The sequence below is a fragment of the Gekko japonicus genome, unplaced genomic scaffold (genome assembly GCF_001447785.1).
Source record: "Gekko japonicus isolate JY-2015 unplaced genomic scaffold, Gekko_japonicus_V1.1 scaffold835, whole genome shotgun sequence".
In the NCBI taxonomy this organism is placed as follows: Eukaryota; Metazoa; Chordata; class Lepidosauria; order Squamata; family Gekkonidae; genus Gekko; species Gekko japonicus.
The window spans coordinates 405,928-429,008 of NW_015175997.1; the positions used below are offsets into that span (position 1 = coordinate 405,928).

Here is a 23,081-nt window from a genome sequence, read left to right on the forward strand (position 1 = left end):
CGGAACTACCATCTCCCGTGATCTGGACACAATGCTTCTGTTAATGCATCCTAAGATTGCATTAACTTTCTTCGTAGTCACATCGCACTGTAGGCTCATGTTTAGCTTGTGATCAACCAGAACACCTAGATCCCTTTCACATGAGCTGCTGTCAAGCCAAGTCCCTCCCATTCTATATCTGTGCCTTTGATTTTTTTTATATACCTAACTGTAGGACTTTGCACTTCTCTTTATTGAAATTCATTTTATTTGTCTCAGCCCACTGTTTCAGCCTATCTAGATCATTTTGAATCCTGACTGTCTTCTTCAGAATTAGCAATCCTACCCGGCTTCGTGTCATCTGCAAATTTGATAAGCATCCCCTCTATGTCTTCCTCCAGGTCATTTATAGTCCCCTGGTTCTAGAAATGTGTGAGAAACTGTAGGTAAATCAAGATGGGTAGCCGTGTTAGTCTGTCTGTAGCTGTAGAAAAGAGCAAGTCCAGTAGCACCTTAAAGACTAACAAAAATTTTGTGGCAGAGTATGAGCTTTTGTGAGTCACTACTCACTCCTTCAGATACTTAAAGACTAACAATTTTTGTTAGTCTTTAAGGTGCTGCTAATCTCTTGGTAAGTATCTGAAGAACATAATTAGCAGAGGCAGGCTCTGTACCTTTCTGAGGCATAGACTGTTGTGTGTTTTGATTAGACTGGGATGTAGAGTTTCCAAGTTATTCCATTTATGAGGAGTTTCTCCGTGCTTTTTGTGAAGCCTCCGTAGTTTCCATTTAAAAAAAAAAAATCATTTTTCCCTTTGTAGAAAATCCTCCCCTGAAAAGGAAGAAGGGGCCTGCCCCCAAGATGCTTGGAAATGAGGTGTGCAGTGTCTGTGGAGACAAGGCCTCAGGCTTCCACTACAATGTTCTGAGCTGCGAGGGCTGCAAGGGCTTTTTCCGCCGCAGTGTCATCAAGGGTGCCCAGTATGCCTGCAAAAATGGCGGCCGGTGTGAGATGGATATGTACATGCGTCGAAAGTGCCAGCAGTGCCGGTTACGCAAGTGCCAAGAGGCAGGCATGCGAGAACAATGTACGTGACAAGAATGGTGATACCCAAAGCAACATGGAAGAAAGAAAATATGTGGGGGCCACATGGCTCTTAGGGCTTCTTCTTGCAATATTATGCCTTATACATAGACCTGCCCCAAACTTCTAAGGAATAGTGATTTTATAAATCAGACAATATGCATAATGTAAACTGTTTAATTTGAAAATATTATTCTGATTGCAATATATGAATTTCCACTGAATTCAGAACATTTAGGAAGGGAATCTCATGCAGTGGAGACACAATCAGACCGTCACTGGAAGCAACGAGTGCAGAAGGCTGGATGGCAGGCATAGTAGCTTCAGCACTGTCAAGCCTTCAGGAGGCCGTGCAGAAATGTTTTGAAGAGCTTTGTCTGCTGCCATGAGGTCTTGAAATTTGCATTTTTAATTTTTTTTTAGAGAAATCACAGAGAAGACAGTGGCCTTTACACAATGTGGTTTATGCTGATGCATGGAAAAATAAACAGCCTGCTTGTGCAGGAGCCATGTCAAGAGACAGTGAGTGTTACCATGCAGCTTGGTGTATAGAAGTGGTGACAGATGCTGCTTCAGTGCTGCAGAGTTAGGGAAGTGTCTGAAAGGTTTTCACCTGTGTCATCTTTGCACCTCCCCCCCCCTTGTGTGTCTGTTCTCTCACTGCTCCCTGTTCTGTCCCCAACTTTCAGGTGTTCTTTCTGAAGAGCAGCTCCAACTGAAGAAACTTAAGAAGCAGGAGGATGATCAGGCCCGGATGGTGGTTGTGCGGCAGAACCCACCATCTCCTCCCAGCATCCCTCCCAAAATGACGCCTCAGCAGCTTAACATGATAGAAAAGCTTGTGGCAGCTCAGCAGCAGTGCAACCAACGCTCCTTCACAGACAGGCTCAAAGTAACGGTAAAGGCATATTTTAGGTTGGCTGTAAACTAGAAGGGGAAAGGAAATCCAACACAATCTCAAGGAAATTTGATTCACTGAAATTGGGTTGCAGTTAAGGGCTGCAGTTAAGTGCTGCCAGTTAAGGGGACAAGAAACTGAGGTGGCCTGGCCAGCTGTCTGTGCGCGCGTATCCATCTGATACAAAAAAGAAATAGCGATCCTTCTTAAATTCTTTTCATGAGGGGCTCTGCATTTGGGATGGACCCTGTGACTGACCTAGTCTGGCAACATTGGAGGAGGCCAAGAAAGAGGAAGCTCTACCCAAGGGAAAAGCAGCCAAGAACCAAGGGATTCCCCACTGGCCTGACGGGACCTGCCTTAGAGGCCTGTGACCTGCAAGTGGCCAGGCTCCAATCAGCTCAGCCTAGGGATGCCAAGTCCCCCTGGGGGGCAGGGAGACCCCCGCCTGGGAGGCCCGTTCCCCGCCGCTGCCGGATTGGGCCCCCGGGGGGAACCTCACCCCCAAAGCACGTCACACGGAAGTCATGCAAGCACGTCTGGGATGTTGGGGGTGGGGCCACAATCATCCGAGGGAAAACTCTATGGTTTTCCCTCAGATGATTGTGGCTCCGCCCCCAACGTCCCCGATGTGCTTGTGTCACTTCCGTGTGATGTACTTGTGGCGCACGTGCGAAGACTCCCGGAGCAAGGCTGGACTCCCCCGCTCCAGAACAGGTAAGCACTTGGCAACCCTAGCTCAGCCAAGGTGGAGAGCCTTTACAGCTGCCATGGGAAGGGAGGGAATTCCCCTTGAGCTGTGGGATGGCTGTGTGTGTGTGTGTGTAAAGGGTGGAACCTGAATCCAGGGGCGGGGCCAGTCCCTGGGCCCATTCTTAAGAGCTGCTGTGGGTGGGGTTGATGGGGGAAGGGAATTTGGAGGAAGGGAGCCCAGCATTTGGAAGTGAGGGAACTTCCCCAGGAGGAGAGCCTGTTTCCTGTAGGGGAGTTGTACAAGGGAAAATGCTTAATGAAGGAAAGCTTGGAACTACAACTTTGGGTTGGAGTGTCTTTGTAAGCAGCTGGGCAGGGCCTTGGAGAAATGACCACCACCCAGCCCGTTACTCCTTTCCATGCTTACAGGCCCTACTAAAAGAATAAGGGCCAGGCTAGTAGAGCCTGAGAGGATCTTGGCTGCACCTCATGCTAGCTGAAGTCAGAGGCCTGATCCTCAGAGTAGGGCAAGTGGAAGCTTCCTGATGCTGGTTTGGGAAGCAAGCAGGGTTTACCTTGGTTCAAGGTGCCAAAGGGCCATGTTGTAGCATGATGGCTCTTGGGCCGTGGGATACCGGCTGATGATTACTGGACAAGAACAATTGTGGAAGTTGTTTTCATCAGGTTTATTTGTTTGAAAGTGTTAAATACTGGGTTCTAGATGCATTGCAGTGATCAGCTCTGGTTTACTAAGTGATTTCAGCAAACTACAAGACAAGCTAGCAGGGCTGGAGCCTTGCTTATAAGCATGCAAAACACCACACCCAACACACACCCACTCCCAGTGATAGGCTATTTACATTACACTGCTTATCTATTGGTTAGTTCCTGGATCCAGGTGAGCTATTGTTCTAGAGAAGCAAGCTCAGCCCGTTCTAGATACAGCTAGAGGAAAGGCTTAGGCTCAATACATAATAGAAAGCTCAGGGCAACGAAGCTGTGGAGGAACTGGGATGATTCAGTGGTTAGATTTGTTTTTCTTTCTACCTTTATCAACCTCTTTCTTTCTCTGCTCTCCTGCCCCCATTTGCTTTCCCTCCCAATTGCAGCCGTGGCCTCAAATTTCAGATCCCCATAATCGTGAAGCACGACAACAGCGCTTTGCTCATTTTACAGAGCTTGCAATAATTTCTGTACAGGAGATTGTGGACTTTGCTAAGCAGCTGCCGGGTTTCCTGGAGCTTACCCGGGAAGATCAGATAGCTCTTCTAAAGATGTCTACAATAGAGGTAAGTGTTGGCAGAGTTTAAATATGCAAAGGAAATGGAGTACTGATTGTTTAGAGAAAAATATGTAGGTTTATTAAAGAAGAACAAACTGTTATAGAATACAGGAGAGAGAGAGAGAGAACCTTAACTGTCCAACCTAACTGCTGAAGGAGGAACAACAAGAAGGAAGCTCTGCAGGAGCTGGAAGTCTCCAGAAGAAGCCAATCTGGAGACAGCAAGGACATAATTTGAAATTGTGGGCAGTCCCTAATCTAGCTATGCTAACCACCAGTCCTTCAGCTGTCCCCCCGTAGGATGATCTTGAGATCTTCTTCATAAGGCTGCACTATAGCCCTTGCATATTCCAACAATAAGAACTAAATTTTGTCAGAAGGATTGACATCCAAGAGTTGAGTGCCAACCATGCAAGTGCCAAAATGCGTGTACGTGGGAGGTTTTCAGGAGAATTTGCCAGTCTTTAATTCATTTCACTGATGGATTACCTAGCTATGAGATCCCACCTAATTTCTCTAAGTTTCTTAAAACTGGCTTTCCTGAAGTTCAAGGTACATGTTTGGTTATGGTCACCCTGAGCTTTCAATATCAAGAATTCCAGCATTATGTGATCACTTTTCCTCAAAGTTCCCATTGCTTCATCTCATCCAATAAATTTAATTAGGATCTAGTCAAGGGTGGCTGATAAACTCATTTCTTCTGCTGTCTTCTGAAAGAGGAAGTTGTCAGCAGTAAGAGATACCAGAAATGTATTGAGTATACTGTGCTTAGCAAAGTTTGTTTTGCAACCAATGCTCCCTCTAAGCTGTGGAGTCTTGTGAACAAAAATTCTACTTTGTGAGCAACTGGCATTAAAGTTCTGAGTGAGCAATTTGGCTACTGCATAAATTAGTTTTCTCTGGAGCTGTTCTTCCTGAGTTAAGACAAAAATGTGTGCTGGAGGCTGAAAAACTGTGAGCTAACTGACACTAACTCAGCTTAGAGGGAACATTGCAACCAGTATCAGGGTAATTGAAGTCTCGTATTATTTTTACTAATTCTTGCTTCCTTGAAATATGATTGTCTCAGGAAAGCATTGCCCCTTGGTTTGGAAGTCTGCAATAAACTCCAACCACAATCTTCTTTTCCGTTCTTTTCCTATTTATATTCACTCAGATGCTCTCTACAGGGCTATCAAGTTCACTTTCTTGGATTTCTGCACATGTAGAATTTTTAAAATTATAATTACACAGTTGGACAAATTACAGCATGTAGACAGCAACTACAACATTATAAAATTCAAAATAGTATTGACAATTTAAAAAATAAGAATAAAAACTATGGGCTATGACATGCTTAATATAGATAACCCATCTCTTTTAGTAAAATCGCATAAATTCAAATTATTTATGATTTCTAAAGGAGCTAATACCCTGAGTAGTTTGGTCTAATTTCTCTATTACAGGTGACCATTTTGTTATACATTTAAGATAATCTTGATATGGATCTGCTTATCCATGGTCGCGTTCACACAGGCAATTTGATCCATGGCCCTTGCTGTTCCCTTGTGGATTTAAAGTGCACGATCAGACAGCGACATCAGTCATGCCCCAGCCGCCTGAGTTCCATTCCCCCCTCCTTGCTCCCCTTGCCCCATGTTTCTTTGATACCTGAGAAAGTCTGGTCCTGTTGGTCTGAGCTGCTTCCAAAATGAATTTCCTGTCGGCTAGTGTCTCTATTGCGCACCCAAGCCACCAGGCAGGTCTCATTGGTCTCTTGTTTTCCAGCCACCATCCCCCCCCCCCCAGTTAGCGAGGATTGCATGATCGTATATATGCACCTCTCCTCCCCTGGGAGGGAGGTGCTCAAAACCTTGTTTGCTTTTGAAAAACTCTCAAAGAAAAACACCCCTGTTCTGCAGCTTTTTAATTTCATTTGGGGAAGGGGTAAATTGAAAAGATTAGAGGGAGGACGGCAGTGAACTCCGTATTCCAGCATTCTCAGCAAGCGCTTGTGCGCATGCTCAGAGGGAAAACTTTTTAAAGTAATGGCTGACAGCCTCATGAACTACATATCCCAGAAGGCTCATCCCTGCTTGTAGGCATGCCCCTAGGACAAACGTCTAAAAAAAATGGCCGACAGGCTGACTCCGTGCTTGGTGCTGTCTGGTCATTCCAGTAAAATCACTTTGAAGAGTGCTAAAAGGGGTGAGTCTGGTCAGGATTCTCTATAACAAAATAATCTGGCTCTATTAGAGGCAGGGCAGCAGTGGATTGAACTGCCTGTCTGATCGCGACCCATAATATAGTGGTCCCAAATAACTGAGTACCATTGAATAATACTCAGAGAATCTGTAGATTTCCATTTTCGTGCTATACATGTTTTGGCAGCGGTCAATATGAGGAATATTGATGCATTGCCAAATTTTTGAAATATAATGTTACTTCCTTCTATTACCTATTCTGTTATTTTTGAACAAGTTATATATTTAAATTGTTGTATTCTAATCACAGCAGCCATCCCATCAATTCTGTGGTATCTATTAAGTTATATTTACCTTCCTCAGTATGTCTTCAAACTTATCTTGTTTATTTCTGGTACAGACATCAAAAGCCATGGATATATTTCTCCTGCTGTTTTATTGGGAGGGATGGTGGTGCTTAGGCACCCATAGAACTCCCCCAGTTCCTCCTGTAGTACCTATCTTTATTATTTACCTTTGTACTTACTATTGCAGGGTATATTGCAGAAAACAGGATTTGACTACTTGGCTTTCTTCCCTAATATGGGAGACTGTTTGGGATAGTTCTGGACCTCTGACTTCTCTAGTGCAAATCCCACCCCCTTGTGTTCTAGGGCAACAGAGGTGAAGGACTGGAACTTAGTTGACTACTGCAGCAGAACGCATCAAGCGCTTCCTCACTTTCTGGTGCAGCTCCTGCTAATGGTGCTGGTAACAAGCTGTGGGTGCAGGAATCTAGTCTGCTAATTTCATAACAAAGACCTTCTTCCATTTTAATGTTTAAGGTGATGCTGTTGGAGACGTCTCGGCGCTACAATCCAGAAACAGAAAGCATCACTTTTTTGAAGGACCTGAATTATAATCGGGATGACTTTGCCAAAGCAGGTGAGCTAAACTCAGTGTAGACCAGCAGTCTTCGTATGTGGGACTTACCTTGAACCCCAATCTGGTACATGGGTTGCGTTACACCAGTTTGGTGTAGTGGTTAAGTGTGTGGACTCTAATCTGGGACAGCACAGGGACCTAGCTGTGTGCGGACACCCTTCCTCTGACAACACCCAAGCAAACACACACAGACACAGCTGTGGCCAAACACAGAATTTTACTGAAGTACTCCATGGACAAAGGAGCTGAGAAAACCCAAATGCATCTCCATGTAGCCTCAGGGAAAATGGGTATTACTCTCCAGGGGTGACTTGAAAATGGGCCAGGGGGCCAAAGCCTTCTTTTTTACCACTTATGCAGATTTTTATACCTCTCCCAACTTTTTTCTCATCTCTGTGACCCATCTTTCTGTTTGCCCCTTGTCTTAATTTTTTTTTATAAAACTAAAAGTCAAGAAGGTGCTTGAGTCCCTCATGTGGTCCACTTAAGTTGGCCTATGACTCAGTTGTGATGTGTCACCCATCAGTAGAAGACCAGTGGTTTGGATTATCATGCAAATATTGTTCTTCACTGTGGGCTAGTATTCAGACCAGCTTATTTCTTTGCTGAAACACAAAATGCAGAGCCTGTACCAATAGAAATCAAACTTTGTTCTCATGATACGTTAGTTTGGAGAAGAGGAGGTTGATGGGGGATGTGATTGCTCTCTTTAAGTATTTGAAGGGGTGTCACTTAGAGGAGGGCAGGGAGCTGTTCTTGTTGGCAGCAGAGGATAGGACTCACAATAATGGCTTTAAATTAAGGATGGGAAGGTACCGGCTTGATATTAGGGAAAACCTTTTTTACAGTTAGAGTTGTGCAACAGTGGGATCAGCTGCCTAGGGAGGTGGTGAGCTTCCCCAGCAGCAGCTGGATAAACACTTGTCAGGGTTTTTCTAGGCTGACCCTTCATTGAGCAGTGCCAGACCCCCCAAAATCGACCAGCATTGCTTTGAGTGGCAAAACCCCCCAGCTGTCTGAAGCAAATGCTGGTGGTGGCTCATTTCCAGCACTTTACATTATCCAATCCAGCCCCAACAGAGCTCAGCAGGATGGACCAGCCCCCACTGGGTGGTGGGAACTCCTTAGGTCCTCCCTTGGTGGTCTCTCTCCTTCAGTTGCAGAGTGTGCAGATCCTGCTACTTAGCTGCACTGTCCCTCTGCTGTCTGGTCCCGGCCCCTGCCCCCAGTAGCCTATCTGCTTTTTCTCAGGGATCCCTTCACATCCTGGAGACTCTCTATGCACTGTGCATGCTGCTGGTTTGGGGGCACACAGTTCCGGTGCCTTGCCCAACCCACCCCTTGATCTGTGTGCAGAGGTATGTGAGTATTACTAGCAGGATGAGAACCAGCCACTCTGCCACTGGATTGCAGCATCAGCATACTGAATCACCCACCACACCCTTCCTCTGACAACACCCAAGCAAACACACACAGACACAGCTGTGGCCAAACACAGAATTTTACTGAAGTACTCCATGGACAAAGGAGCTGAGAAAACCCAAATGCATCTCCATGTAGCCTCAGGGAAAATGGGTATTACTCTCCAGGGGTGACTTGAAAATGGGCCAGGGGGCCAAAGCGCCAGCAGGCTGGATACCAATGGCGCCTTCCGAGGACAGGCTTCCTCTGTGGTCAGGGCACAGAGTAGCCCTGGGGCTTGATGGTTGGAGCTGGAATTCTCCCTGTTGGGTTTTGACCTGTGGATAGAGGAGTGCTTATAGCAGCATCTGCAACCAGACTCCAATAGTTGCTTGGAGGGCATTGGAGATCCTACAGGGTGCACTTAGTGGCCCCTGGGGTGGATCTGTGCCACAACCATGCCCCCTCCCTAAGGTTTGCACAAACCATTCCTCTCACCTGTGTGGCACTCTTGTCCACACCACCAGCTGATAAAGGGTCCACCTTGGCATCTGCTCCAGGGACTCCACTCCTTCAAGGGAATGATTTTAGGAGTTATGTGCTAATGCACTCTACTCAGGATAGTGGGATTTGGCCCAGCTATTGCACCCTGTCCAGGGGAGACCCCACCAACTGCCTGAGCTGCCAGTTTAGTGCACACCTGACAGCTTGGGCCCCCTCCCCTAGGAGCTGTCCCGGCCCGCTTCCCATGCAATGAGTGCACAGGGCCAATAGTACGGGGAGAGGCTCAGGGGATGGTGTGGCAGGTCAGGGGCTCCTGTGCCCCCCCCCGGCTGCTGGTGTTGGGTTTGGGAAGCATCATTGATGGGGCAGTTTCTGGCCACGGATGGACAGCAAGGAGGAAGGGGGTTGGGAAAAGGGTGCCTTGCTTACTTGTCAGTGTGTGGCTGCCCTTTTGGGTTCAGGCTGAGGAGATGAGGAACCTGTTAGGGGCGAGAACTGGGAGAGGTCAGCCATAGAGTGTGGGCTTTGCTCTCCCTGTTGGGTGTTTGTGCCAAGTGCTTGCCCAGTAATGCCAAGTGCCCTCTCTGTGCTTTTCCTGCCACCAAGATGCCTGGGCACTTGTTCTAAGTCCATATGGCAGGGAGCTATCAGGCAGTGTCCTGTGATACACACCCTAGTTCAGTGGTGGCGAACCTATGGCACGGGTGCCAGAGGTGGCACTCAGAGCCCTCTCTGTGGGCACGTGTGCCATCGCTCCAGCCAGGCCCAGACCATCATTAAAGTGTCAAATTCTCTGCCAAATAATTTTGCTTTCCTTACTTTGTTTGGATCATCTTAAGTTAATGTATGGGTTGTTTTTTCTAAAGTAAAACCTCAGCATTCAGGTTAGATTGCCGTGTTGGCACTTTGCGATAAATAAGTGGGTTTTGGGTCGCAGTTTGGGCACTCAGTCTCTAAAAGGTTCGCCATCACTGCCCTAGCTCCTGAGTTGTGGGACATCCTGGTGGAAGTATTTATAGCACTGGGAGGGGCTGTGATTTGGTGCTGGCCACTACAGGGGAGGAAGCTGATTGGTTGTACCCTTAGTTTGTGTCCTCAGGCTGTTTGGGGAGTCATGAATGTGGCTGCAGTAGTGGGGGTGGTGCAGCTAACTTTCTGATATACTGGGTACCTATGGGCTATCCCGCCATTTTTGATGGTGCAACTTTGCACCTGTTTGGGGGGATGTTCCTGGTCTGAAAGGGCTTAGGGAGCCACCTAAACACAACCATACCTTCCAAACTGCCCACTGAGATGTGCCAGAGTTGTACCAGTATGCAGCTGCCACAGAGACACACTGGTGCAAGGGAGCTGTGCAGTAGCTAGGTCCCTGTGCTGGCATGACTGGCCCTTATGCCTTTTAGGATTGCACTGCTAATAATAGAGTTTAACCCCCTGACTTGCACTATTATCTTAGAGTAAAGATTCCTTTGAAATATTTGTGTCCTGCTTTTAAGATTTCAAAAAAAATGCTGAGGGTTATAATTTCATTAATTCTGGAGAATTTTGAGGACTCAAGTGCCTTAATCAATTTTTCTGTTAAAATATTTTTGTTTTATGTGGATAGTTACTTGCCCATGTGCCAGTTATTACAGATCCAGATGTTTGTGGAAGAGGGGTTTTATGATGGTTTGGATCCATGCTTCAGTGAATGTAGTGACTTCACAGTCGTAATACACCTCTTTTCCCCCCCAGCAGCCCACTGCACATTGCTAAGTTTTCGCTGAAGGCCAGAGGACCCTCTAGAACAATATGACATGTGGCATGGTGGTGGTAGAGGGGGCTGCTGCTGGAGAAGAAATAATTTAAAATTGTTCCCTCTTTAGCCTTGTACAAGCGGAACAAATTCCATGAATGAACCAAAAGTCCACAAGGGTGGGAGTTGTCATTTTGGCTGAGCTGACTTTAGTTTCTTCCTGCAATTTCCCCTGTTGTGTAGCATATTGGGGGGGGGGCGTCTTTAGACTCTCAATATCAGCTTATGGGGAGGGGAGGTGCAAGGGCCGGTTGGGGAAAGGTGGTAAAAATTATTTCCTTGACCTCATTCCATTTGTAAGAGCCTTGGATTTAACTCTCTGATTTTAATTGGAATCAGTGTGTCCCATTGAGTGTTTCTTGAGCATACAATGGAGGGAATATAATTTAGGAATGTAAAGGAGTGATCCCCCCTGTATGTTTCTGCCTAATTCAAGATGGGAACTCATCTGGTTTCCAAATATCCTCAGTCAGCTTTTCTACCGTACAAATAAGCAATATTGATTTTACCACCAGCTCTTTCTCTTTTTCTTCCAGGCCTACAGTTTGAGTTCATTAACCCCATCTTTGAATTTTCAAAAGGAATGAATGAACTACAGCTGAGTGATGCCGAATATGCACTTTTAATTGCTATCAGCATTTTTTCTGCAGGTAATAAGCCTGGAAAGGCGTAGAAAGTACTAGTGCAGAATCAAAAAATAGAAACAATGGTTGACCTCTTTATCAAATATACATATGGGAGAAGATAGGGTCCTAATGCTAGTACTGAAGGATAATTTGTGCTGTGGATATCATTTCATTTTCCTGAGTGACTGTCTGAAATAGAGAACTGGTAAAACATCCCCAGCATTCAAGAAGCCCAAACTGAAGCTGCCCACAATAAAAACAGAATGAAAGGGAAAGCCCACAGGCACCATGCTGGGGACCTCTGATCCTAATCCATGCATCTGCAAACTGCAGACCTTGCAATTCCATTTTCCCTCAGGATTTCATGGAATATAATCACTTCTATGAAGAGGGGGGAAAGTGTTTAAGCAACTGAGAAATAATGCATCCCCCTACTGAAGTCGCTAATAAAGGGAAGATATGAAAGCTGCCCTCTTCCTCAGTTACCCCATAGAGTCATTGCTTAATGCCTCTGGAGGGAGGGGGTCTACTTTGTGTCAGTGGCAGAGAGAAAAGTAATCCAGAGAATGTGCTGTGTGCACTGATGATGTTCACCTTCTGGGAAATAATAGGATTATGATAATGGATTTATTTCTGAGACACACAGAGGCTTGCACCTCAAAGCTATCTATTTATTTTACAGCACTCATAGTCTGTGTTTCTGATCAAAGCTATGACAGTGTATGCAACCACCTGGGTTGGGTAGGGATCTGGAGCTTCTTTTCCTACGTGGTTGTCTGGATGCTTTATATAGACATTAGTATTTGACTGCAAACACTGAGTACAATACAGCTATGCTGAACAAGTCCTATTGATATAATAATAATAATAATCATCATCATCATAGTAGAAGTAATAATAATGAAATTAATATAGAATGAATAAAATACTTAATATTATATACTGTCTGAATTCTTACAACATCCCTGCGAGATAGGCCAGTATTGTTATTACAGTATTGTTATTACAGATGGGGTCTGTGATTGAGAAAGAATGGTTCCCTTAAAGTCACTTTTCATAGAAGTAACTTCTGGTTTACAGCCGAGTCTTATGGTTATTGTTTATCCATTTCAAATTGGTGGGACTTTTTCTTGGCTGTATTGATTTTTTCCCCCTGAGAAAATTGTTAATAAACACTGACCAGTCACAATTGATGGAAAAATGGGTTCTTGCAACAGTATTTATGTTGTATGTTGAGGAACAGCTGTTGTTTCTCAGCTGTTGGATATCTGAAGGAGAGTTGTGGGTCTGAGCTTAGGGAGGAGGGATAGCTTTGAAGGTCTGGAGTTTAATAGGAACAGGTTAAGCACTACTAGTTTGCATTCACCTACCTATTAATTTGCTTACTGGCAGACCGACCAAATGTTCAGGACCAGCCCCTTGTGGAAAGGCTGCAGCATACCTATGTAGAGGCCCTTCATTCTTACATTTGTATCCACAGACCAATTGTAAGTATATAGATTAAGGTTCTGAGTAATCACAATGCTACAAGAGATATGAATATGTTTGTCTGTATTTTCTGATTAAAATACCCCTAAGTTTTCCAAATGAGTCTGATGCTTAATTAGCTGTGCAGTGTCTTCATTTTTTTAAAAAAATTGCTGCTATTTCCATGAGGCCACCTTATCTGAAGTCAGATTGTTGGTGCATCACTGACAGTCACTTTCCAAGGTGATGGGTTTCCCCAGCCTTGTTATCTGAGCACTTTTGTGTGGAGATTTCATGAGCTGAATGGGGGACCTCCAAGTGTATGTTCTGCCATGGAGCTATGGCCCTCTCCCTCTGTTTAGCATTTATTCTGTGGGAGGTACTGTATAAAACAGAGAAATCATGTAGTTCCTACCTATAGAGGCAACAGAGGTACCTTCAGCCATGTTGTTGTGGGAGACTGATGCCTACTGTTTGTTCCTACATCCTATAAACAATTCTCTATAAGCAATTCTCTACTGACGTAAGAAGGAAGTTAACAAGACTTGAAGTTAACAGGTAAAAACTTCTGCAAATTGTCTCGCAGCTTGATTCTCTTAAGAGACAGGCATATTTAGGGATTTTGCAATTTAAGTACTGAATTTCTGTCTCCCTTCTGAATATAAGGAATTCCCTTATGGTAAGTTATAGCAGTTCTAACAGCGCTAGCGTTAGCAGTGTTAGCAGCACTCTGGGATATTGGATAACTTTCTTCTCTGCTTCCTGAAATGCTGGAAGGCTGAATATATTTCTACCTTTGAACTGTGGCCCTAATTCTTGGGTGCAAACAAAAAAGTTTGGAAGTGTGCCCATTGAAGCTGTAAAAAAATGGACAGGATCTCTAATGTTCCAAGTAATTGACTTCGGTGTCTTGTCCAGATTTCGTACTTCATACCATTATGATTACTCATTCATTATCCTTGCCTTACCAGCCTCAGAGCATTGTTTCATTTTTGCCATTTAACACCCAAATCTCCCCCCCCCCGAAAGAAAATACTAAGATTGAATGTATTACGTAATCAGGGTATGGAAACTGTGAAGATTAGCACACTTTATTCTGAGCATAGAACTTTTCTGGCGTAGATCATCATTACCACCTGTGATATTGATGTGGTTGTGCAGAATGAATTATATACTTGGTACAGTTTTAGGTTTAGTGATATATATCATGGTATATAAAATACTTTACAATCTTATTCAGTCTCAGAATAACTTTCTTAGTGGCTCATTACTAGTCCCATTTTGTAGGTGGCAAACCGATACTTGAGAAGGATAGAGAGATTTAGAGCTGCCTTTCTCTAGTACATTTCTAAGCTTCCCCATTTTGTCCCCACAACAACCCTATTGAGGTAAGGTAGGATGAAAGAGTAACTGGCCCAAGGATAGCTGGTGAGCTTCATGGCTGAGGGGTGATTTGAACTTGGGTCTCCCAAATCCTAGTCTGGCCCTCTGACCACTAGACTGCATAGGCTCTCGCTGCTGTCTGATATGATTGTCTTTGTGTGTGACTTGCAGGATCATCTAATGTTCCCACGGATGCTAATGAAACTGGTCAGTCTTCGGACTCTAAGTAGTGTCCATTCAGAACAGGTGTTTGCTCTTCGTCTACAAGACAAGAAGTTGCCACCACTCTTATCAGAGATATGGGATGTCAATGAATGACAGCACTCTCCCAGGGCACTGACCCACTAAAGTAACCCCCATTGCTCACCTTGTGCTAACAGGAAGTCGTTCTCTCCTCTCCAAAGCACTTAGGCAGTGCAGAAGGCTGGGGGCCTGTGGTTTCTTCTATCTGGTAAAACAAATCAGAAGGCAAATAAGATGGACTATTTTGGTCTTACAGAAACAGGACAAACAACAGAAACACCTCAACATGGTAGAGATGAAGAATCCTCCTTAATAATTCCTCTGGTGCCTTTCCTCTTCCATGCGCCTGTGCTATGATGTTGACCTGGCCTGCCATCCAGGCATACAAAGAGGCTTCTGCGGGGTTTCAAAGGCATGGCCCCCTGCGTATCCAGTTCATGGAAGAACTTTAAAGTTCCTCTGGAATGAATGTACTTAATCTATTCTCCCTTTCACAAAAATTAATAGCAAACTGGACACAGATAAGGACATTTGTGTCATTTCCTCTTCATGAGACTTCATTTCTAGAAGTGTTGCTGCTTTCTGGGAGGTAGAACCACAAGTGCCATTTTTTGCTGACTTGTTGGAAAGGGGGGCTGTGAGTTGGGAAAGCTGCTGTACAATAGAAAAAACTGCTCATAACCTTTCCCACCTGTCCCAGATGTCTAACTATCACTGTGATATTTCAGGGCCAGTCACATGTACAATTTAAATGTGCCGGGGAGCTATGTTTAATCATAGCTGCCTGCCATGTACAACTGCTTCAAATGTGATGGTGTGCACCATGTGTACATAACATAAACTTGGGCAATGTGGTCCTGTGCATAATTGCTCAAAAGTAAATGCCTTACTCTCAAGTAACTATATGTAGGATTGCAGTCCTAATCTGTAACCTTCTAAGTGGGAATCATGTGTGCTTGTGGATTAGTGCAGCTCCAACATAAACCTGGTGTACTTTAATGCGCATCGTACCTATGGAATCTGCACTGCAGCCTTCCGCACTGCATTGTGCTCGGCTGTCCAGTGCTGCTTTGTTCCTGTTTAAGCAGAAACAGTTGGTTACATGTTTGTGTCTTCAGTTTCAGTAAGAGTGGTGATATGACAAATGTGTATGTAAGATACAGCCTTCTATTGGATCCTGTCCAACGCATTTTTGGTTTTTTGCTAGTGCTTGGGGAAGGGGGACAGGGAAAGTTAACACAAAGGAATACATTTAGTTTTGGGCCATTTCTGCACAGGTTCTCTGCCCTGGGTTAAATGCTGTTGGGAAGCTGTTTTTTCCCCATTTCCCCACAGCATTGTGGTGCATTTTTGCACCTCCTGGGGTTTCCCTGGCTTTTTGCCAATCTCTCTCAAACTGGCCTTGTTCCAGAGTATTGAGAAAGATCGCAGAAAATCCTGGACAAGCAACCACATAGGTGTGGGAAAGTTTGGATTTTCCCCACAATGGGCATTTTCTCTGTGACCAGTGGGGGGCTTTTAAAAAAATCGGTGCTTGAATAGTGTGATATCAATATACCGTTATAGCAATATGTACCTCAGATCCCCTGAATTCTTAGCTTTCGTTTTTTTTTAAAAAGTAAGTATCTAGCACTTTTCATTACAGAGATATAAAGAAAAAAAGTGTATCTCTGCAAGGAAAGGGGCTAGAGACTTTTTACAAAATTGCAACTGATAATTCAAAGAAAGAGATACATATTTTGGTATAATGGTATTTTGCTATAATGCTTCTAAACTGCCAATAAAAAAAACCAACAACCAGGGAAACCTGCCATGTGGAAGCCCTGTTACAGCTGATCTATATTAGAAGCTATAGTAGCAACAGGAAACCATTCCAGCCTGTCTCTGTCCAAAACATCCATGTTGTTCTGGGCCATTTTACACATTACAACGGAAGTGTGAATTCATTAAAGATTCAGCATATACCTGCTCCTTTGCTAACGTGGACACAAGTTAAAGAAAAGAACGCACTTTGTGGATACTCATTGCCACTGTCCTCACAGTTTAATTAACAGATGATGAACCTGGAGGTTTTCACCTATGACAGAGGTAACTTTTGGCGTGGTGGAATATAATAATAATAATATACGTTATTGTCATTGTACATAGTAAGTTGCAATCATTTCGGTGAACCATATTCATATACACTCACACAACCATTCACAACCATCCCATAACTCCCCTTAAGGTTCACATTGCAACTTAAACCACCAATGTCACCCAAATTCCAATTTCATACAGCATTTAAAGCAATAATAGCTCTCGAATAAAAACTATTTTTTAATCTGTTTGTCCTTGTTTTAACTGTCCTATATCTTCTACCCGAATACCCGGGTATTTCTGCCAATGGCTGCAATCTAATCGAAAATAAGAAGTTTAAATTCCAGGAGTAGCTCAGTGGCAGAGGATGCACTTTGCGTGCAAAGGATCCCAAGATGAGTACTCTGCTAAAAATGATCCTTGGGTAGCAGGCTTTGCAATACTTCTTCCTGCCCGAGACCTTAAGAGAGGCAGGGCCAAACTGGACGTGTGGATTTTTAAAGAACTGGGTCCAAGTTCCTCCCATTTAAAAGGCAGAAGGGTGATTCTTCTTTGGGTTAAAAGTTATCCTGGGAAATAAACAAAGTGAGCGAAGCTGTGCACGTCACTAAGAGCAAAAGGAGGTCTAGGTAGGCTAATGCAGAGACACCCCTACCTGGAAGAACGTGGACATGCTGGTGTCCATCCATGTGATGAGGCATGTGGCCTGTGAGTTCGCAGAACAATTCCACTTGCGCTATCAGTTCCTGCTTCACCTAAGAAAAAGAAGGAATGCTGGGGAACAGTGGCCTTTCCATGAATGGATGCGTGCAAACAACAGTTTCTACCCGCAGAGTTCTGGCATTTGGACTGGCTTTTCCGACTGAAGGCAAGAGCATTCTTCGGCTTGCTTTCTCAATCTGATATGTGCCCCTTCGGGCAAACGCAATATACTGTGAGCATAATGCCGGCACCATGCTTTGGGAAGTTCTCAGACATGATGCCCTTAGCGCCCATCCCTTTACTGCCACTGCTATGTGTGCTCTGAATTGCAATGTTGGCATAAGGTGTCCTTTCAACAACATATCTCCACCCCTATGTACATTGGTGAGTAACAGCTTTTGCTTCCAAGTGTAACTTCCTGGGTGGCAAAGCAGTACAAAAGGGGGGGGGGGGGCATCCACAAAATATTAAAACACTGACTACCATGAGCACAAGATATTAAAATACAAGCATCTGGATTATGATCTTGAATCTTCCTTAGGTATAACTTAGCTATTAAACAAGGGTTGTGATAGGAAGCAGCTGAATCCCTGTTCAAACTTGCAATCTGATTATTATGTTGACATCTGCAAATCACTCATATTCAACTCCCAGGAACCTACAATGACTCTCCCAGCTAGTATAAAAATGGGAAATAGCACACAAACTCCTTAAGTCCGGTCCAATAATTATCACACTGGATGTCCACTTCCCAAACAGCAGAGATAACATCACAACAGAGGTAGGACATCTCTGTCAGTTGTAATCTGGTGTCCACCATGGCATTAAGGTCATATCCATTGTAAGATTGGGGGTGGTGGTGGTGTTTGAATTAAAAGATGCCCATTGGCTTTGTCCTCCACAGCTCATCGAATGTCTGCAAGTGGCCCTTCTGACCTCATGATCCATGAGCCTGGACCTGATGTCATCAGATTTCCATGACTTCAGCGGGGTGCAGGTTGTACCTTATTTGGCCAGAGGAGACCACTATTGAGATCATATGGAGAATGATGCTCACCCTCTTTCTGGGCTACAGGAAGAGGAAGCTGTAGCTTGTTCAGTTTTATTCCAGTTTTGAGCCCTTGAATATCACACTGATTTTAAATCTTCAGATGGCCCAAGGTCGGCTAGCAGTCTTCAGTGAAAGAGTGGGGATTTGAAACTGGGTCTCACAGATATTAGTACGACCCTCTAACCACTGTCTCTCTAACATTGCAATGAATAAAATGTGTACATGTATGTCATTATAGTCATACTTGGTAACAGCAAGAATCCATTTAAAAAAAGTTCACAGTTTCCTGTGATTTCTGGTGATCCCCACCAGAAAATGGAAAATAGCATGACCTTTCTGGGCACAACAGTGCGTACCTTCATAGAATCATAGAGTTGGAAGGTATCTCCAGGTTCATCTAGTCCAACCCTCTGCACAATGCAGGAAATTCACAAATACCTTCCCACACTCCAATCCACATAGCCCACATAGCCCACAGGCATCCAGGAAACATCATAGCAAAGCAGGTTTAGAAAATGATAGAGTAAGCTAGGAAGACACTAGAAGGTGGATGATTGATCGGTAATTGGAGGATGAAATCACATGGATCCTCCAAAGCAATCTACTCTGCTTTGGCCACCCAAGCAGAGCAAAACGTCTGTATGGAAATAATCAAAGGCTAACATCTTCAAGGTGCCCCTAGAACTCTATTTAATTCTTTAAACTGTTTCAGGAGGGTTTGGGCCACTGTGTGACACAGAGTGTTGGACTGGATGGGCCATTGGCCTGATCCAACATGGCTTCTTTTATGTTCTTATGTTCTTTTGAAACAGTGAAGCTTTGGAGTCAGTTGTTGTATAGGAGAGAAAATAAAGACATTTTAGACTCAGTTTTTGTTTCAGTATGGCTAGGTGAGTTGAGTGTGTTAAGTACCATCAAGTCGCTTCTGACCTATGCCAACCCTATGAATTAACGTCCTCCAAAATGTCCTATTGTTAACAGCCTTGCTCAGGTCTTGCAAACTGAGGGCCTTTGTGGCTTCCTCGATTGAGTCAATCCATCTCATGTTGGGTCGTCTTCTTTTCCTGCTGCCTTCAACTTTTCCTAGCATTATTTTTTTCCAAGTGGCTTTTGTCTTGTTATAATGTGACCAAAGTATGATTAGCCTCAGTTTAGCTTTTAGGGGGAGTTCAGGCTTCATTTGATCTAGAACCCATTCGTTTGTCTTTTGGGTGGTCTGTGGTACCTGTAAAACTCTCCTCAGACATGACATTTAAAATGAATCAACTTTCTTCCCATCAGCTTTCTAAATTAGGTGAGATAACAGGAAATAACTAATAAAGACAGAAATCATAAGCCTCTTAGAAAATAATGGGCAAAGGAGAAATTAAAGGAATAATGGGAGGTACAAGAATTGTGGCTAAAGGCAAATTTCTTCTAATTAAATATATTTTGAGATGTTGCTTGTGAGAATGGGAATTATCAGATGTTTGAGGAACACAGCATTTAATTAAAAACCAGGTGCAACCAGCATTTAATCCTGTTTCAAGATGATTGTGGAAAAGCAATATTCTAGCAGTGCAAAAGGACAGAAGTATGCCATCATGCCAGGGCAATACAGGATGTTATCTGTAACACAAGATTGCCACAAGGAATTGCAGTAGGAGACCAGCTGTGAGCTCCTTGTTGGAGAAGCACCATAGAGGGGAGGCTTCTGCCTCTCTCCTGGGCCCCTTTTTTAAACCAAAAGAGCCTCAGCGGGCACAATTCATCCAACAGGGGGGCTGTACATGTACTGATGGGGTACATGAGGATCCATCTATTTAATGAAGCTTTTGTACCATGGTGGTGCCACAAAATGGTGACTTTTGTGGTACAGTCCTTAGACCTGGCTGTGATATGTGATTTGGTGTTGAGTTTTGGGGGACCCCATGTGGAAACCATGAAAATCCATGGGGGATCCATACTACGGATCCATGTATACATGCTGTGATGTAGATACGAAGTTATGGAACTGTGATTTTTGTGGTTCAATCTGTGGCCATGGACATGAGGAGTTATTTGATAGTGAATCTGTGGTGACTAAAAGTAAAAATCTGGAGGTTCCATGCTTTTGAATCATGTTTTTGTTCCATGGAGCTACTGCAAAGCAGTGGATCTGTATTTTTTGTGTTTCAGTCTAGCCATGGACATGATATGTGATTTGATGGTGAATTTGGGGAGACCCAATTCAAAAATAATGAGGATTCATGAGGAACTGGGCTTTGGAACTATGTTTTTTGTGCCATGGCAGTGCCACAAAGCAGTGGATGTGTAATTTTTGTGGTGCAATTTGTTGCTATGGACATCATATGTTATTTGATGGTGAGTTTGGGGTGATGATCCATGAGGATCTATGCCTTTGATTTGTGTTTTTCACGCTGTGGCAGTGCCACAAAGTTGTGTGTGTGTGTGATTTTTGTGGTGCAATCTGTGCCAATTGACATGATATGTGAATTTGGGGTGACCCATCATAAACATATTGTGGATCAGCTCTTTGGAACCACATTTTTGCACCATGGTGGTGGTGCTACAATGCACAGTTTTTGCAGTGCAGTCTGTGTCCATGGACATGATTTAGTAGTGAATTTGAGGCAACTAAATGTAAAAATCATGAGGATCCATGAGGATCTGTGCTTTGAAACCATTTTTTGTGCTGTGGCAGTGCCATGAAGCAGTGGCTCCATGATTTCTCTGGTGCAAGCTGTGGCTATAGACATGATATGGGATTTGATGGTGAATTTGGGGGACCAAATGTAAAAATCCTGAGGATCCACAAGGATCCATGTGCTTTGCAACCACGTTTTTGTACTGTGTGGCACCACAAAGTGATGGATGCATTATTTTTGTGGTGCTGCCTATGGACTAACACATGATATGACTGGTTTTATTTTGGTTAAATGTAAGAATCCTATGAATTAATGAGTATCCGTTTAAAATAATCGATACCCCACTTTTACCCAGTCCCCAATAAATCCGTATGTTCATGAATAGCAGAGGGTCGTGGTGAGGCCTTATACTGAGGGAAGTGGCGATTTTTATTCGCAAAACGCCTTCCGTTTAGATAATTATTTGATCGCCTTATTTTGATTGTGATAATTAATAACTCTTTGGATAGCGCTTTAGCAGTCCCAAGAGTGAGGGGCAGTTTGTTACCTTACGGGCGTCAGCTTGAGCGTGTCCCCGCCATGGTATGAGGGCTGCGCTGGCCGTGGTGCTCAAGGCCCTTGTCAAGGACTCTACAGCGCCTCTTCCCGCCGCTGTGAGGATTGGCGCGCTTGTTTCGCCTCTGCGCGGCGGAATGGTTCGTTCTCCGCCACCCCTCCCGCTTATTGGTTTGCTCCGCCCCCTTCGCTCTGCTTCAGGCTTTCGACGCGGAACTGGTCGGGCGGTTGGAGGCTTGGCTGAGCTTGCGTGCGAGGAGGAGGAGGAGGAGGAGGAGGAGGAGGAGGAGGAGGATGCGGCCTCCGCTGACAGGTAAGAAGAGCAGGCCTCGGGCCAGACAGACTGCCTGCGACATATGTGGGAAACGGCTGGGAGGCGCAGGTTTGTGAGGGGGCGGCGTGGAGAGGACTGAGCCGTGGCGGGAGGCTGGTCTGCTAAGGTTAGCGACGGGAACGGGAAGTTGTGCCTGCCTGAGACGACCAGGGGTGCTCGGAGACATGACGGGGCAGCTGCTGGGCTGAGGGAAGGGGTGATGGTGCCGTTTTATGCTAGGGTGGTGTGTGGGCTGGAAAGAGAGGCGGGTGGTGGGAGTGCTGCGTGACGAAACACGGGTGTGTGTGTGTGTGGAGGGGGGGGGACGGGACGAGCTTTGAGAATGTGGGGCCTGAGATGGCAGGTGGGAGGATGTCTGTAACCAACGCAGAGTTGTGTGTGTGTAGTGTGTGTGTGGTGGGGGGGAGGGTGCTGGGGGAGAGAAGGTGTTGATAGGCGCTGGGTGAGAGGTGGGAGAGCAGGGACGATAAGGCCTGGGCATTAGAGGGCGGCTGCAGGTGCCAGAGGCAACCATACAGATGTGTTTAGGAAGAGGGCTGCTGATTGTGTGATTTGACTCCAGCTTGTCCTCGCGCTGCCCCTTCTCTGGGGTGATGCCTCTGGGTGTGCGTGCATGGTGATGCATTCGACTAGACTGCCCTCTTCATCCCTCGCTCTAGCCATCCAGTCGTCCTATGGGGCTGAGTTAAGTGGATGGGCACCTTTGCACCTGCTGTCCCTGGACTCAATGTATAAGAATGCCTGGCCAAGGTCACTGGTGAGAGGAAGGTGCTAAAACGCAGATCCAGTAGAGACGTTTCTTCATGCTTAGTTGTGTACTGTGCTTTATATCATCCCAGAGTGCCTTGGGTCATCTTGCATTCCACAGAGAAAAGGCGAGAACCTGTGCATCTGTTATGCCTTGCAGAAGGTGTTGGTGATATATACTATGGTCTACATTTTCTAAGCTCCAGTTTGTTCAACTGGAAGATCATGAAGAGGTGGTGGTTGGTAGGATTTGAAGACACTGTAACTCAGGGTTAATATCCACCTGAGAGAGGAACAAACAAATTGTAAAGGGAGGCACTATTGCAAGTGTTGTTGGGTGATTGGCTGGCATTATAGGTAAGCAAGCGTCTAGGGTGAATATATGAGGTACACAACTATATTTGGTTTTCTGGAGATACTACATGAGTCTCTAGTGTAATGTAAATAGCTACTTTTGTACCTTGTTTGAATGATCTCCCATAAATGTAATTTCCATTAAAATCTATGTTTCGCACAAAAACACC

The 23,081-nt window shown here is 44.8% G+C and overlaps 1 protein-coding gene across 1 annotated transcript in view; it reads left to right on the forward strand.

The window, feature by feature from the left end:
- Window positions 1–14,944, forward strand: part of NR1H3 (nuclear receptor subfamily 1 group H member 3) — a 45,159-nt gene extending 30,215 nt beyond the window's left edge. The window contains exons 3-9 of the mRNA XM_015426405.1: window positions 801–1,067; window positions 1,753–1,961; window positions 3,764–3,943; window positions 6,944–7,043; window positions 11,280–11,393; window positions 12,762–12,856; window positions 14,391–14,944. Of these exons, the coding sequence (XP_015281891.1) occupies window positions 801–1,067; window positions 1,753–1,961; window positions 3,764–3,943; window positions 6,944–7,043; window positions 11,280–11,393; window positions 12,762–12,856; window positions 14,391–14,537 (1,112 nt within the window). The 3' untranslated portion in view covers window positions 14,538–14,944. The remainder of the gene's footprint in view (window positions 1–800; window positions 1,068–1,752; window positions 1,962–3,763; window positions 3,944–6,943; window positions 7,044–11,279; window positions 11,394–12,761; window positions 12,857–14,390) is intronic.
- Window positions 14,945–23,081: the final 8,137 nt, after the last annotated feature.